The sequence below is a fragment of the Crocuta crocuta genome, unplaced genomic scaffold, assembly GCF_008692635.1.
Source record: "Crocuta crocuta isolate KB4526 unplaced genomic scaffold, BGI_CrCroc_1.0 scaffold24, whole genome shotgun sequence".
In the NCBI taxonomy this organism is placed as follows: Eukaryota; Metazoa; Chordata; class Mammalia; order Carnivora; family Hyaenidae; genus Crocuta; species Crocuta crocuta.
The window spans coordinates 12,003,906-12,020,236 of NW_027530974.1; the positions used below are offsets into that span (position 1 = coordinate 12,003,906).

Here is a 16,331-nt window from a genome sequence, read left to right on the forward strand (position 1 = left end):
GGGAAGGAAGGAGTGCAGAATATTAACGAAGTCTCTTAAGGCAGGTGGCACGTGCTTAAAAGTCAGAAGTGCAAAATCAAAGCCATCCACATCCTTTAGATGAAAAAGATGAATTCCATCTTCACATGATTCAATGTATAATCAAGGACTATCTTGGAGAAGAGGCCCCATAAATGCCATTTTCTGAGCTTCATGCACATCAGCATCAAAGACAGGAAGCTGATTAAGTGAAATCTTACATTCTCAAAGACACTACGTAAATCACATCCCCTCATCATGCACAATTAGCATAAAGTTCTAACAAGAAAACAGTCACGATGACCTATTCTTAGAAACATTTCGTACCCAAATACCCCCCAGAACAGCAATTCTTGAAGTAAGTCCAGAGACACCTGGGTTCATCTAAGATCGAGGTCCTGTAACGTTAACACTGTTTTCGTCACAAGAGTGAGATAACACTTTTTCTCGCCTCACTCTCTGTCTCACAGCCACACAGCGGGGTTTCCAGAGGCCACAGGGCCCATGACAGTGACAGCACAACACATCGAATATACAGGAAGGGACAAGAACCCAACTTCCCCTCCATTAAGCCTGGCACTTAAAGAGGTTTACAAAACTGTAAAGTGATGCCCATCTTCAAATGTTTCTGGAAGTTATTTTTCATAAAAAGATTCAATGGATCTATGATTATTGGTAAGTAAATTAATAATCTGTTTTGGTAACTTCTAGTTTGGTAAATATCAATACATAGAACCCATATAAACAAAACTCTTAATAAACATTCACAAATAGCGAGCTGCTATGTGCATTAGGTACATTTAAAGGCAGAGGAGTTCAGGGGCGCCTGGGGGGTCAGTCTGTTAAGCATCTGACTTTGGCTCAGGTCATGATCTCATGGTTCGTGGGTTCGAGCCCCATGTCGGGCTCTGTGCTGACAGCTCAGAGCCTGGAGCCTGCTTCAGATTCTGTGTCTCCCTCTCTCTCTAACCCTCCCCTGCTCATGCTGTCTCTCGCTCAGAAATAAAACGTTAAAAAAAATTTTTTTTTCTTTAAAAAAATAAAAGGTGGGGGGGGAATTCAATAAAGACCTAATCTGACCTCAAGGAATTCTTCACCTTACAGGGCAAATGTGGGCAGCCATTTTCCTAATATATCAATGCCTGGTTTTAATTTAGTTTACTTTAAAAAAATTTTTTTTTCAGTATAATTAACATACAGTGTTACAATAGTTTCGGGTGCACAACAGGGTGATTCAACAATTATGCATATCACCCAGGGCTCATCCCAAGTGCACCCCTTGATCCCCATCACCTATTTTACCCATTCCCCCCACCCACCTCCCTGCTGGCGACAGCAGCATGCGTTCTCTAGGGCTGAGCCTGGTTTTTTGTCTTTTTTCTTGTTTCATTTTATTTCTTAAATTCCACATATGCGTGAAATCGTGTGGTATTTGTCTTTCTCGGACTTATTTCACTTAGCATCATACTAAGTCCATCCACGTCGTCACAAATGGCAAGATTTCATTCTTTTTTAGGGCTGAGTAACATTCCATTGTGCGCGTGTATCTGTATCTCCCACTTCTTTATCCCTTCATCTGTTGATGGACGTTTTGCTTCCGTAATTTGGCTACGGGAGATAATGCCGCTATAAACACAGGGGTGCGTGGATCTTTTAGAATGACTGTTCTCACATTCTTAGGGTAAATACCCAGTAGTGGAATGACTGAATCAAATGGTAATTCTATTTTTAATTTTTGGGAGATCTCCAAACTGTGTTCACAGTGGCTGCACCAGTTTGCAGTCCCACCAAGCGATCTGACATTCTAAATGAAAAACTGTTTAAATTACACATTCCACCAATTTTATTCAGCATAAGAATCCTAATTTTTTTAAAAAAAAGTGTTTTTTGATAGCTCAGGGTCACCGCCAGAAATCGCAGTGGCGCGACCCCGCAGCTGAAGTACAACACGGGGTGAACCCACCGCCGCTCCCGGCCCAGCTCCTGAAAGCACAAGGCCGCATGCCGTGACCGGTGCTGGACGGAGGTGGCCCCTTCGCCCATCATCCTAGGCTGAGCAGGTGGTGTTCCGTCTACACAGGTGCTGGTCTAAGGCTACAGTGCAGGTGGCTGCTTGTATGCCGTGTGTGGTGCCGTGAGGCGGTGCCAACTGTTGCACTAAGGCTCGGTCAGGGTCAGGAAGGGCAGGCAGAGGCCTCGCTCCTTCCCGCTCCACCCAGGCCTCGGTCTCAAGGCCACACCACACGCATCTCACCTTTGTTTCTGCACTTCTTTTAAAACATGCAGGGGAAAATGTTTATACCGAATCACCTTTGAGCCCAGGCTGATGCAGGATTACAAACAACAACATTAATAGCTAGGTTAAATTTCCTAGACTTGCAGGGCTGTTGGGATTTTCAGGAGCACGAGAAAGAAAAAACTTAAGTCTTAACATCTCTACGATGACCAGCAACAGTGACTTACGGGAGGGGAAAACTTCAACTGCAACTGCCACACAAAGCTGTGACGAACACACTAAACTGTGGAGTCTTAGCCACCTTGCATCTACCCTCGGCATCAGTCCTGAAGACATCTGAAAATGTACCTTAACTCCCTGAGGTTCTAAGAGAGGACCTAACGCCTCAGCGATCACTATCAACATGAAAACCACATAGTACACATTCAATTTGCTGCAGCCCTGAACAATGTTTATGGAAATAAGAATAGGTCAAATTTATAGTTTTATCAACAAACTTGCATGTCTCCTAATGACTCTGCCAATTTTACAGCTAAGAAAATGAAACGAAAGTGCGTTGACAAATGGCATAAAATGCCGACAGGCGGCAGAACTGAGACTGAATCCATACCTTTTTTTTTAAGTAGCCTTTGTGCGCCGCACGGAGCCTAACATGGGGCTGGAACTCCCGACCCAGAGAGCAAGACCTGAGCTGAGTCTGATGCTTAACGGAGCCACCCAGGTGCCCCGAATCCATACTTTTTACCTGAAGTCCACCAAGAATTCCTAGTACTCCGTGTTTGACAAAAATTAAATTTTAGTTCTTCTGACACATTTATAATCTTTGAAGGAAAAACAATCTACCTTCAACATTTTTTTATTTGCCGTGTTCTTGCCGCACTCTCTCCGCAGCTGTTCACTCATGGCTTGGAGCTCTCTTCCAAAGTGAATCATTCTTTCTATGGCGGCCTGACTCCCTCCACACAGCTGGCGTCTTAACTGACTCGAATCGACTTCTGTAAGCAAAACAAACAAGTATTTTACTACCTTATTAAATGGAGCACCACAGAGAAATGAACATAAATTGCTTATAACATTCTGTATGTTTCATTTAGGAACTACTACTTAATAATTTATTTAAATATGCAGTTTTCTTTTTCATTTAATAGGAAACCTGTAGCTAAAAGGTATACTTCATCTAGGTCTCAAGATTGTAGGCTCTAATCTCCAGCATGCAGGTCAAAGTCAGGTGACAACCTTTCGATTTAGTATGCCTCTGGAATATGAGGAAAAAGCTTAGACGTTAAGCACAATTCTCTAAAAACTACATGAAGCAGCACTAAGAAGAAAGCAGCACTGCCTCTCAGGCTTCCCTCACTGACACGGAGCACAGACGGAATAGGAGGATTCCTCCAGGCAAAAAGCTAAATGACTCCAATAAAAACACATGTTAGACACATGGTGAAGACACCATGTTACCGCAGATTAATTACACACTTTGAGAAAATAATTGTTTAGTATATATCTTGGTTGACAATAATCGCAGATCAATAATGTAACCATATGAATCCCTAATAACATAAAAATTACTAATGATGATGATAATTAACATTTACTAAGCACTTCCTTTGTGCCCATTAGCTTTTCACAAATTAGCCCACTTAATCTTCACGGTGGCCTATGAGGCAGTTTCTATTATTACTACACCCATTTTACAGATGAAGAAACCGAGGCACTGAGCTCGTAACTAACTTGGCCAAGGTTACACAGGTAGCAAATGGCAGTCGCAGAATTCAAATCCAGGTAGTCTGGCTCCAGAACTCTCAATCACTGTGCTCTGACTATACTCTGATTGTTGATGGTGCTGGTATGTGAGAGAAGGAACCTAGGCTGCCTTTTAACTACACCCCTTGCTGGAAAAATGGATTACACACCGAACACACAATCCTCAACAACAATCCTCAACAAGGACCTTTGAACCCCTAAATACTCAGAAATCTAATGTCACCCAAGTCAGACAAAAAACAATTTTTAAGCTCCGATAATTTTCATTCTCCAATTGATGGGAAAGTTTGCTGCTGGTTTACCATTATGGTACAATTTATTACACAAGTTGCCAACAAAAACTGTGCATGCTAATGTACCTTTCTGCTGCATAATTTTGGGGGGTGGGGCGGAAGAAGGGTGGGTCATACTGAAGCACCTACTGTGTGCCAGGCACTGAACTATGCATAGTCACATATATTCAGATTAAATGAACTTAAGAAACTCATTAGAATTTATAAAATCATCTCTACCCATTTGGCCTTTACTGGCTATACCGTATAAACTATATATATATACACATACTGTACACTCAGTATAAAAACGTTCATATCCCCAACCCCAAGTATCCTACAAGACAGTTAACACTAGCAAGGGTAAGGCTGCGCTAACGCCAGCGCTAAAGCGAGTGGAAGTCAGCCCAGCACAGAAAGCTGGCTGGAGCTTCACCTCTCTCTCTAGCAGCCGACTCGCACAAGGCAGTTTACATAACACGTAGTCTTGTCAAATCCAATGGCACATACATCGTTAACTGTGATTTATGCTCATCAGCTGGGAATCAATACAAGTAAAAACATAACCTTGTAGTCATCATTTTTTATTAAAAATGTAAGAAATATCACTGCAGACCCATTTCAGTGTCACAATCTTCCATTTCGTGGTCATGTTTAGAGCTACCATTTAGGAACCCGTTGGATGAAGTCTCTCCGACCCCGTTGGAGTAGTGCTCCGTCTCCATGTCCACATCATTACTGGAAATAAGAAAAAACCGAACAAACCTAATTTTAGAAATCACATCCTCGTAGCTTAGTTTAAAATAAATTACTACTCATAGCCTACTTGTAGACTGACTTTGTAAGGCAACAGCAATCTGCAAAAATAAGGTATTTGGTTAAATCTTGACTCTCTTCAAGGCCGATATGCAGCAGACTCTTAACAAAGCTGTACTCCTGGAGGGAGAAAGAAAGTGTATGTCTTAAAATGTAGTGGTTTTCTGACTTTGCATCAATACGGACAAACTCCTTTTCAACAGCTTCTCACCACTTTTCCAAGTCAGACCTGTACTTCGTTCTGTGCTGACCAGCTCCTGCCCTGGGTGCCCTGGCCTCACGCCACACGCACTTCCAGCAGTAAAGGGGAAAACCAGCCTTTCGAAGCAAACGATTCCAGGATCCCACTGGCTCCCACTTCGTGCCCTCATAGTCATCTCTTCCAGGACGAGGTGTTCTTTACTGGCCAGGACGTGGCAGCATACGTCCTCACCACTCAGAAACGCAGCCTCCGTGCTCTGGAGGACCACCTCGCTGGCCCTCTCACCCTGGCCCGTCCCCACCGCCACCTACCCCGCAGGCTTACTGGCTACAGCATCTAAAGCGCTGCTAAATCTTACTTTTAAAAATGCTATTTTGGGTATTTAGGTCGCTCCTGCTTTTCGCTCATGTCACATTTACTGAAGCACAGTGCTGTGCCAGTAACTATCTGGACATGCTGAGCTCGTGGGCGCGCGCCCTCACCTCCTCTGTACTCTCGCTCTGAGAATGATAAACACCTCTTCTTGAAGATTTCTCCAGTGAAGATCTAGGCAGGGATTATATAGCCCAGAAAGAAACACTTCACGAAAACAAAGGAGATTTAAATTAAAATGCACTTTTCTCATTACAAAAGCAACGTACACTGAATGCAGGTAAGCAGAAAGCGCCCTGTGCACACACCGCCAGAGGTAACCGCGGGTGGCACCTCGGGGTGAGTGCTGAGTTTCAGTGTGTGAGTGTGAGAGCTTTGCTCCTACTGGTGAAACATGGAAGATAAAAGAGACTGACGAAGAAGGGGGAAACGGCCCCAGGATGACTCCATCAGTCAGAAACTCGCTTACTGTATCTTGATGAACTTTGACAACTGATAAGAAAAATCAAACTTTAGGGGCGCCTGGGTGGCTCAGTCGGTTAAGCGTCCGACTTCCGCTTAGGTCATGATCTCGCGGTTCATGGGTTCGAGCCCCGTGTTGGGCTCTGTGCTGACTGCCAGCTCAGAGCCTGGAGCCTGTTTCAGTCTGTGACTCCCTCTCTCTCTGACCCTCCCCTGCTCACGCCGTCTCTCTCTCCTAGAAATAAATAAAACATTAAAAAAAAAAAATCAAACTTTAAAAATAATGTTTAATTTAATGGAAATTCTTGAGATCATGGCTCCTAGTGATCTTGATATACTAAAACTTCTTTTCCTTTTCTTTTTTCTTTTGACAATTCAATACGGTATTTGGGAGAGATTCTTTCATTCAACACACTCTGTCATTCAACACACTCACAGCCTCAGAGCCCATGGTGTGTTCCGTGCTGAGGTTACAATGAGGCAATGAGCCTCTGCCCTCCAGCGGCAGGTGAAAGTTAATCACAAGGAGCCACCCCATTTGGGGGGGGATGTAACCAAGGAAATCATCCTGGAAGAGTAACAAGTGAACTCGGTTTTACAGCCAGGCTTGCTCGGAGGGGAAGAGGAAGGAGGGGAGAGGGTAGGGAGCAATGCTGCAGAAGAGATAAAGCACGTGACCAGAAGTCCGAAATCCTGGGACGCAGTCACTGCTCTGCAACTTACTAGCTACTTACTAATTGACATTTATCGTTGACAACAACGAAAACTCAAATTTACTTTTCTGGTGTCGGCTCTACATCTGTCAAATGGCTTTAGTAGTGGTACCAGCCCGGCTACTTCAGAGCAGGCTTGTAAGGAAAGCCTTCGCCCCCCATAAAGTAACTGTTACCGTGTTAATGGTTCCAGGCATCTCACAAGCTCACTTGCTTCTCCCACAGAGAAGACGCTGCGTCACCAAACCCTTCCGGTGAGCTTGCTTCCCTGAACTCAGGTAACAACAGGTCTCTTTGGCAACTTCCTGCCATGAGGAGTATTTCAGAGAAGAAGCCGCAAACTGCCGGAATTGCCCACAGCCCTGCCACCAACAATGGCAGAACCCTCTAGCAAGAATGGAGTGCTCACGTGCTATGTATAAAGTACGTACACGTACATATACGTTCCATACAGAATTCGGATTACGACACGGCTCTCTAACCTATTTTCTAGTACGTGGTTTCTACCGTGAAAGACAGCATTTTTCCCACTCCTCTCACACCACGTCTGTGGCACACCACACACCACCACTTCGGCAAGCTGGCACCTGGATAGATAATCTGGGTATTCTCATGACTCTCCTGATTCGCAAACACAGATTTTCACATATCCGCCTTTCTCTAGAATCCTATTTCCTATTAAGATTCCACGTCAAAAGTCAGTTGCTTTCTTCTTCGGTGAAAAAGTTTTTGCACTGCTGAACATTCCCCCAAAATGGCGCATGACCAATCAATTCATGTTGTAAGACCAAACCACCATCAGGCTGATAAAATCTACTCATTACTTTTCATCATTCCACTGGTCCTGAACCACAGCGTATCCAGACGCTGGATGATCTGGGCAGGCTGGCTTCGTAAGAACTCGTATTCAGATGGTTCCCTTCCATGAACCTTGAGGTTCACGAATATTCAACCCACATATATAAAGGGCGGCAGTACAGTGACACAGACACCTCTTCTCTCACAGCTCTCCGGAGTCAGAGACTGGGCCCGGCTGAAGGTCTGACCTCCGACAGGACGTCAGAACTGGGCTCGTGCTGTCTGTTTGCTGAATGACTTAAAGTCCATCTCCTACTACAAGCAAAGCCCCCTGAAGTCGGGCTTTCAAGAAAGATGCTTTGTCAAGTTAGTTATTTGGAACTCAGAGAACCTTATACACATCTACACCAGGAAACCCACATGGAGAGAAAATAATAGTTGCAAACATCTCTATGTTACTTGTAGCGAGTAAATACACCACTGTGACTTAACCTGGAAACACCAGGGACAGCATTTTCGTGGCCGTCGGTACAAGCCAGGCCGGCAGCAAGACCGGGGGCGGGGGTCCGGGACGCACGCTTACAGCCCGGCAGAGGGAGGAGGGATGCAGACTATGAGGGAGGAACAAGGAAAAGAGGCTGCTGGCACCCGGGGAGGCCAACAAGCTCTGGGGACCTCATTCCCTACCCTTTTATTCTCTGAGCACTTGGGAACTCCCGGACCCCCATTATGGACGATACGATTCAAGTTTTCCAAATGATTACAAACGATGACGCTACTAATAAGGTTGCGTAGAGTGACACAAAGCTAGGGACACGCATACCTGGTGAAGTTATTAACTTGCTGTGACCTTGACATGTTTATACTGTTCAGCTCCGGTACATTCAAAGTGGATGACTGGTGTTTACTATGGCAATAGGACTGATGGGCTTTATTTGATATCACACCATTACTACAACTTTCAAAACCTGGGGCAAAACAAGAAAAGGGTGCGTGAAAATACAAGCAAACACGAACTTACTATTCAGCTGTAATGACTATTACATGCCCATATTCTGATCTTGCAGTTAAAGCTTTTATAATGTAGGCAAGTCAATGCACTACTTAAAAGTAAACAGATAACTTCTTTGAAAAGACAGAAGGCTATTAATCGTGGGCTGTAATTATCATCTCCTCAGACAGTTACCAAAGGCCCAAAGACCCAAATATGGGTCTTATTTAATGCCCCAAGTCCCCCACGAGGCCTGAGTTCTCATCGTTCCCATTTAATGTAAGAATACACTGAAGCGAGGTATTGTCTTACGCCCGAGTAAATGCATGGAATTCAAGAAAGGAGGGGGCGAAGGGTACAAATGTGAGAATCATGCGCACTGTATGGGATGGCAATGTAAATAAATCGAGAGGTAAAAGGCACACACAGGCTGAGGAGAAGCAAAGGTGTTAGTTACTCTATGACAGGAAACAGAAAGAGGACTTCTGTTTTGGGAGGTGAAATGTACAGAAGGACAGAATGAGACCAGCTAAGAAAGAAGACTGAGAAGACTGGAAATAAACCCACAGAAGTGAGGTCATCAAAGGCAGGAGAGGAGAGAATTTCAGTGACTAGAACACCAAAAGCCTGAGAGCCTATGACCAGTGAGCCCAGAGGGACGTGAGAAAATGAAGCAGGTACAGCAGAGGCCGGGTGGGGAAAGAGAGAAAGCAGGCGGCCCAGCGAGGAGTGGCCACGGCCACGGCGCCGCCTTCTCATTTACACTTGATTAGAACACACAGTTACCTTTTACCTATGATTTACCTATGATTATCTATGACTGATCTTCTAGAGAGCTTGAATGTTGGCCTTCGTTTATGAAGATCTGCTAATAATCTACTCTCAGAAACCACTTCTTTAAGCCACCTCCTGGTACTAAAAACACACGAGTCTGACCCACTTACAATTTTTCTTCCAGGACAACGTGAGAGCAAGCATGCGCATGGGCAAAAACAGCTATGTGGAAAATGTCCGTGTTTCAAAACATGTTCACTCTGGTTCAAAAATACAAAGGAGGGCCAACGCTTCAGAGCAACGTCGGAAGGCTGAGTCTCACCAGAGAAATGGGCGCTGCTTCCCTTGCCCGGCGCGAGGCTGTGGATGCTCACTCCGTGGCTGGGGCTCATGCTCGGACTGCCGAAAGGTCGAGGACTGACAGGGTAACTGTCCTGAGATTTTGGACTCCGGCCTCCCAGACATCGTACTTCACTATCGGTACCATTCACCATTTCTATAAACTGACGCACTCTAGGAAGAAAGAAAAGAGACCGTTTTACTTGGGTCATTTTCAAAGAGCAGTTTATTTCGTAGTGACAATGGATTTCTGAATGGAAATACTCAAAGAACCTGAATTTATCAGTAAGTGTGGCCTTTAGATGGTGTGCTACAAACACTACATAGAGTTTCATATACAGTACTGCTTAGAATAACTTAAAAAGTTCCAGAAAAATCAGGGTGTAAAGCAAAAGACACTCTATCACCTTTCATTAAGATTTACCAAGAAAGTGAGGCTATCTGTAGCTATAAAAAGTCAACTTAAACGGATTTCGTTTTTGAAGCTAAAATAATTTAATCAAATAATATTTGCACTTGGTGGCAAGTCACACAGTACGCAAGAACGCGATACGATATGCTTTCGTATACATGTGATGCAAAGAGCCTTGTTCCCCACTTTTCCTCACCCCAACTCCCACTGCAACCTCTTAACCAAAATGTGCCACACTTAAAATTTTACTCTTAAGCAAAACAATTCTGGCATTCGGCTTACAAAGAAAGGGTTTCTGGGAGGGCACCTGGGCGCCTCAGTCGGTTAAGTGTCCGACTCTTGATTTTGGCTCAAGTCCTGGTCCCAAGGTTGGGGAACAGAGCCCCTTAAAGGTCGGGCTCCGTGGTAGGCGGGAGCCTGCTTGGGATTCTCTCTCTCCCTCTGGCCCTCCCCCACAGAAAAAAGAAAAAGGAGAATAAAGGGTTTCTGGTACTTAGTTGAAATATTAAGCTTAATAACACCTGAATTTAAAAATAATAAAGATTTGTAAGACCAATTAAAAAAAAGCCAAATTATGATGGCTATTTAAAAACTGCAAACAAGATCTGGGGACACCAGGCTGGCTGAGACTGTAAGATGGTGCAGGGCTAGAGTCCTAAGGGTTAATTTCCTTAAAAAATGAAACAGATTTATCATAGGTTCAACAATTCCACTTCAGGGACCCCACACGGATATTCATACATCCCTGGTCACAGGAGCGTTATACGTAAAAACGAAAGTGAAAGCAACCCGAAGATTTATCAATTATTCAGCCTTCCAAAGGAAAGAAATTCTGACCCGTGCTATAACACAAATGGGGCTTGAGGACAATACACTGGGAGAAATAACCCAGTTACAAGAACAGAGACGGCATGATTTCTTTTATCTGAGGCACCCAGAGGAATCTCATGCAAATTCACAGAAACAGAAAGAAAAATGGTGGTTGCTGGGGGTGGGGGTGGGGGGCAGGAGAAATGGGGACTTCGAGTGTCCGTTCGGGATAACGAGAAAAGTTCTGGAAGTGGATGATGGGTGACAGAACAACGTGACTCCACTCAGTTGCACACAACTGCACAGGGTGCCTGGGGGGCTCAGTGAGTTAAGTCTCTGGCTTTTGACTTCGGCTCAGGTCAGGATCTCACAGTTCGTGAGTACGAGCCCTGCATCGGGCTCTGTACAGACAGTGCGGAGCCTGCCTGAGATTCTCTCTCCCCGACTCTTTCTGCACCCCCCCCACCCACCTGTGCACGTGCATGCTTGCTCAAAATCAATAAGCTTAAAAAAAAAAAAAACTACAGAAGTGCATGTGCAACAAAGCAAATGTTATGCATATTTTACCACAGCTTTCGAAAATAACACAGACTTACAATAAGGTACTTTGCAGGAGGAAAAACAGATACCCATCTTCTAAATACAATTTTAACATTTTTAAACATATAGCTAGCATGACAGAAGAGCAGAAACAGCAAGAGATGCCATCTGCTTACAATCCTAAACAAAAAAGTGTTTTTTACAGACCGTTACGGAAGCGTGCTGTATTACAAAATTATATGCAAATACCTGGAACGGGGTAAAACCAAAACTATCAAAACATGAAAATAATTCTGATTATACATAACACACACATTTATATGTATAAAATAACATTTTATTAAACAAACTCACTTTAATGTGAAAAGGAGATTAGGATTTCTTTCAAGTAAACTTGGGTATAACTGTTGTGTTGTTTCAATGGCTTCTCCCATTCTTCCTGCTAACACTAATTTCTGAATTCCTATTTAGAAAAAGAAAGCACAAGATTACTTTTTTAAGAGTAGAAACATACACTCAGTGGCAAAAGATTAATCATAAACTTAGTGGACCGCCAAAAAAAAAGTTAGTAAAAAAAAGTATTTAAATCATTGTGGATCGACTTCCATTTCTTTTTTTTTAAATCACAGTTTCTATTAGGCAATCAAGGAACAATTTCAGACACATTAAAGAATTGGAAAAACAAGTACTTTCATAAACTATTTCTAAAAATCACAAATCTATAAGTAATACAGGAAAAACATCTGGGGAGCATTACTGAGATTTTAAACACTAAGATTTAAAAAGAGGGACATGTCGATGGCGTACAGTGCGGTGCTGGCTTCACGGGATACTTATCCCCAACTCTTCAACTTATGCACTGTGTCAGCTTCTATCTAATATGCCAATCCTACCTCAATAAAGTGTGTGCGTGTGTGTGTGTTTTTGTTTAAAGACCAGAGCAAACATTAAAGAGCTAATATTCAAAATGCCTCATCAAATGTGGTAATTTCTGAACCCAGTACTAAGAGATTGGTATCCTTTGAGTAAGGTCTGAATTCAACATTCCCTGACTGTTCCCCGCTGTCAGGTAGTTGTTACATTACATGATGAACACACCAAAAGAGTAAGTGATCATCTCCTGTTTGCCAGAGCTTAAACAAGTGAGAAAGACAGACAAGCTCAGTTAGCGACAACACAATGGAATAAGTGTTCCTATAGCAGTGTGACTTATAAAAACATTGTTTTCATCCATCATGATTTCACCCATCACGTTTCAATGCCTATCATCCCCTCCCTGGGGGACTAGCTGCACCACTTTTACTTAGGAGGCTAACTATGGGAGTTACACGCTGAGGGAGACTGGGGAGACTGGGCCCAGCAGCTCTGGCCACAGCACTGGGACCCGAGTAATAAAACGTAAGGTCAATACTACCTTGAGTTCAGACAGCAATTTAAATGCAAAGACTTACATTTCTTTTAGGTATTATCTCTGCTAGTTATCTAATCATATGGGGATTGCTTAACCAACTAAAAAAAAAAAATGTGTTACATGTTTACTTCCTAAAAGCTAAAGCAAACATTTTTAAAGAAAAAATAGTAAACATTTCCTACAAAACTTTCTCCAAAATTCTATCTTTCTCCATCCGGAACGCTAACACAGTCTCATGTGAGGTTTTTTTAATGGTGGTCTTCAAAAATGTCAATGAAAATAAATTTCAGAGGCATCCATTTTAATATATTTGAAAAGGTTTTAATTTAAAAAAATAAAATTTCTAAAAATTGATATAACCAAACCTATAATCTGAAAACAAGTGTTATCCATGCACCACAGGGTCCTTACTTTGTCTATTCTTAATGGAAGCTAATTCTTCTAGAACGGTCTGGTCTGTAGATCTGGCAAAGGCCTCTGCTGTGGCACAGTACCCATGGTGGACTAAATAAGATGAAACCATTCTTAAAATAAAAAGAAGAAACACACATCTTTTAGTCAAGAGAATACAGGCTTCATACTACAAGTTATATAAAACAAGATCTACTCTGATGTTATAAAACCAACCTATTCCCTTGAAACGAGGCTTTAAGAATCTCAACTTTAAAGTAAGTTTGAAAAAAAAAAAACATTTTGTTCTATTCAGGTCGTATTTTCAACAAGGTGGCTGCAAATCCCATGTGCAGAGCACGCTCCCTAGGAGTCACTACCACTAGAGAGGTGAGGACGCCACAGGGCTCTTGATTCTTAACTCCCCGATATCCCCGGGGCCTCTCTTATTATTCCCATCCTTATACTCAATCCCATGGACCGTCATTCCGGTTTCACCTTTACTGCATGGCTTATCCCAGGGAAGTGTTGGCATTTTATAAAATACAGTCATTTAAAAATAACGGATTAACTCTTTGCGTGGTGTGGAGCTCAGCTCCTTTCTCTGCTCGTCAGCTCGGTGAGATGGGATCACAGGAGGGAGCACAAGAAATACTCAGGTGAACCGGAGAGAATCTTCCGAACAAAGTCTCTGGGGTTGAGAATACGAATCAGTGAGAAGATATCCTTCTAATCTAAGTCTATTAGTATGACTGTACACAAAAAAATCACTCAGATGTGACTTACACGGAAGTGCGACACTTCCAAAGAACAAGTGTATTTTTTTAAAGGTCATCAAGTGGTCAGAACACGTTTACATCTAACCACAAAAGGTTACAAAGACTTGATTCAACACTATTAACCCCAATAACCAAAATATCCAAATATTCAAATCCTAAACGTGCCTCCAGTTGACTCTACTAAGGCCCTACCAGAAAGTGCTGGGAAGCTGTGGTTCAGGGCAGAGGGACTGAGTGGCAGAGGGGCAAATCTCTAAGAAGCAAGATTTTTCATTTTATTTCATCTAATTGGTCAAATTAATGTAAAAGGGTAGGGAAGAGCTTTTTTAAATAGACCCCCTAGGAGGTCATGGGGAGCGTCGGTTTTGTAAAGAGGGGGGTGGCGGTGAGGGTCCTCACTGGACGCTGACTACAGGATGAAGATGAACAAGGTTTCCTCTCCTACTGCCCTGCGAGGATGCTCGGCGGCAACCATTTTTACGACATGAAAGGGATGTGACCTCAGGACAGCCCTTATGGTAGCTCTAACTCCTGGTGACCGTGAGACATCCAGCCAGGCTTCATTGCTCGGGCAGAGCTTCTGTGACACCAGAAGAGAACGACTCCAGGGAAGAAGCATGTTTTCCACATTATCATCATGTCTTCCAACCACTATCTCCTCCAAAAAACACACGCAGGAAATTTTATTGTATCTTTAAATTTACAAGTGTTCAGAGTAATTACACAGACATTTAAGACAAACTGTCAGATTGATGGTCTGATCTCAAAGTCTTTGCTATTTTCTCGGGTGAAATGACAGTAGTGAAAATGATGATTTAAATTTACTGTTACATAATTTTTAAGTCTACACTATTTCAAGCTGCAGAGCTACAATTTAGTGCCACTGACACCCAGGTGTCATCTCTAGCCTTTTAGCAAAGGTATAGGCTAAAAAGCTGACTGTCATAGGGCTTGCATTTTCCTGCTGACTTCTATATGAAATTCTACTTTTTCATAAAGAAGGAGTTAGGATTAAGGCGGTTCATCTTATAGTACTTTTATTGACACCCACTATTTGCTGCTACCCATTCTGTATCACCCAAATTCCTAAGTATTTATCCTGCATTTAGGAATCCTCACTCCATTCCTAACTCTTTGATCTTCATTCCTTTTGCTTCCTCTTAAATCAGAACATTGAAAAGTAAACTACATTAAGAATAATTAGTAAGATTTTTAAAAAATTCCTTCAAGAGAAAGCTTTTGGTCAGATTTTTCCTATTTAGAACAGGGGCAATTAAAGCCTCCCTGAATCTACATGAAAAATAGTAAATATTTTTAGCACAAAAGGAATCCTAGTAAGCAAAACTAGCTGACATTATTCTGACAGGGTAACCCATACACTGGAAAAATTTAGTCAAATCTTGAAATACAAAACGTACATGCCAGGTGTGTATTCCAGTACATTAACTATACACCATTACTTTGATGCTTATTTTAACTGAATAATATTTTTTTATCCTCATAAACATATGACCTGGACAGTCAGGTTCATGTCCAAAAACGATTACTCCTGAATCATACAACCTAAGTTATCTTCCTGAATTTGTCTTTTGCGTTGGCACTATTAATAACAGAATCAAGTAGCCTATGGAAATCATTAAATCCTATGACTAAGGATAGCAAACGAATGAACCCAAGCTATCTAGTGTCACTTTATTTCCTCCACCAAATTAGTAAGACCAAATACAAAATCATTTTTAATCGTTTAAGTAGAGTGAATTACTTTTTACAGAGATTAAAATGTAATCAATACATTAAAATTATTAGGATATATAAAAAGTATTTTTAATCGTTTAAGTAAATTACTGTTTATAGAGATTTAAGTGTAATCAACGACACACTAAAATTATTAGGACAGAAAGTAGATTAAAATGCTTCAGTAAGTATTCTTTCATACTAGACGAATGTTTTATAGAAAATATACTTTTGAATGGCGTCCATTCAAATTTCTCCACTTACTTTTGTATCATGGTTTGCCATTCGCCTTCCCGATCTCCAATAGGAAACCGGTCTATCTGTGCCTGTATCTTGGTTCTCCACTCTCGCATATAATCTTCTATGTCGAACACGAAAGGGTGCTGCCCGAAGTTGGCATCCACAACTTCTCCTGGTGTCTGGAGCCCCACGGTGGGATATAAATTTGGCTGTAAGACAACACATTTCACTAGCACCTATCTATCTATCTATCTGTTT

At 42.3% G+C, this 16,331-nt stretch overlaps 1 protein-coding gene across 3 annotated transcripts in view; it reads right to left on the minus strand.

Annotated features, from left to right (window-relative positions):
* RANBP9 (RAN binding protein 9) overlaps positions 1–16,331 on the minus strand; it is an 82,442-nt gene that overhangs the window by 7,967 nt on the left and 58,144 nt on the right. For 2 of the 3 annotated variants that reach the window (XM_077770119.1, XM_077770118.1), the window contains 7 exons: positions 16,098–16,282; positions 13,342–13,454; positions 11,874–11,982; positions 9,741–9,931; positions 8,477–8,621; positions 4,907–5,028; positions 3,098–3,249 (listed from right to left, as the gene is read on the minus strand). In XM_077770119.1, coding sequence (XP_077626245.1) covers positions 3,098–3,249; positions 4,907–5,028; positions 8,477–8,621; positions 9,741–9,931; positions 11,874–11,982; positions 13,342–13,454; positions 16,098–16,282 — 1,017 coding nt within the window. The remainder of the gene's footprint in view (positions 1–3,097; positions 3,250–4,906; positions 5,029–8,476; positions 8,622–9,740; positions 9,932–11,873; positions 11,983–13,341; positions 13,455–16,097; positions 16,283–16,331) is intronic. The other variant, XM_077770117.1, reaches the window with a different exon arrangement.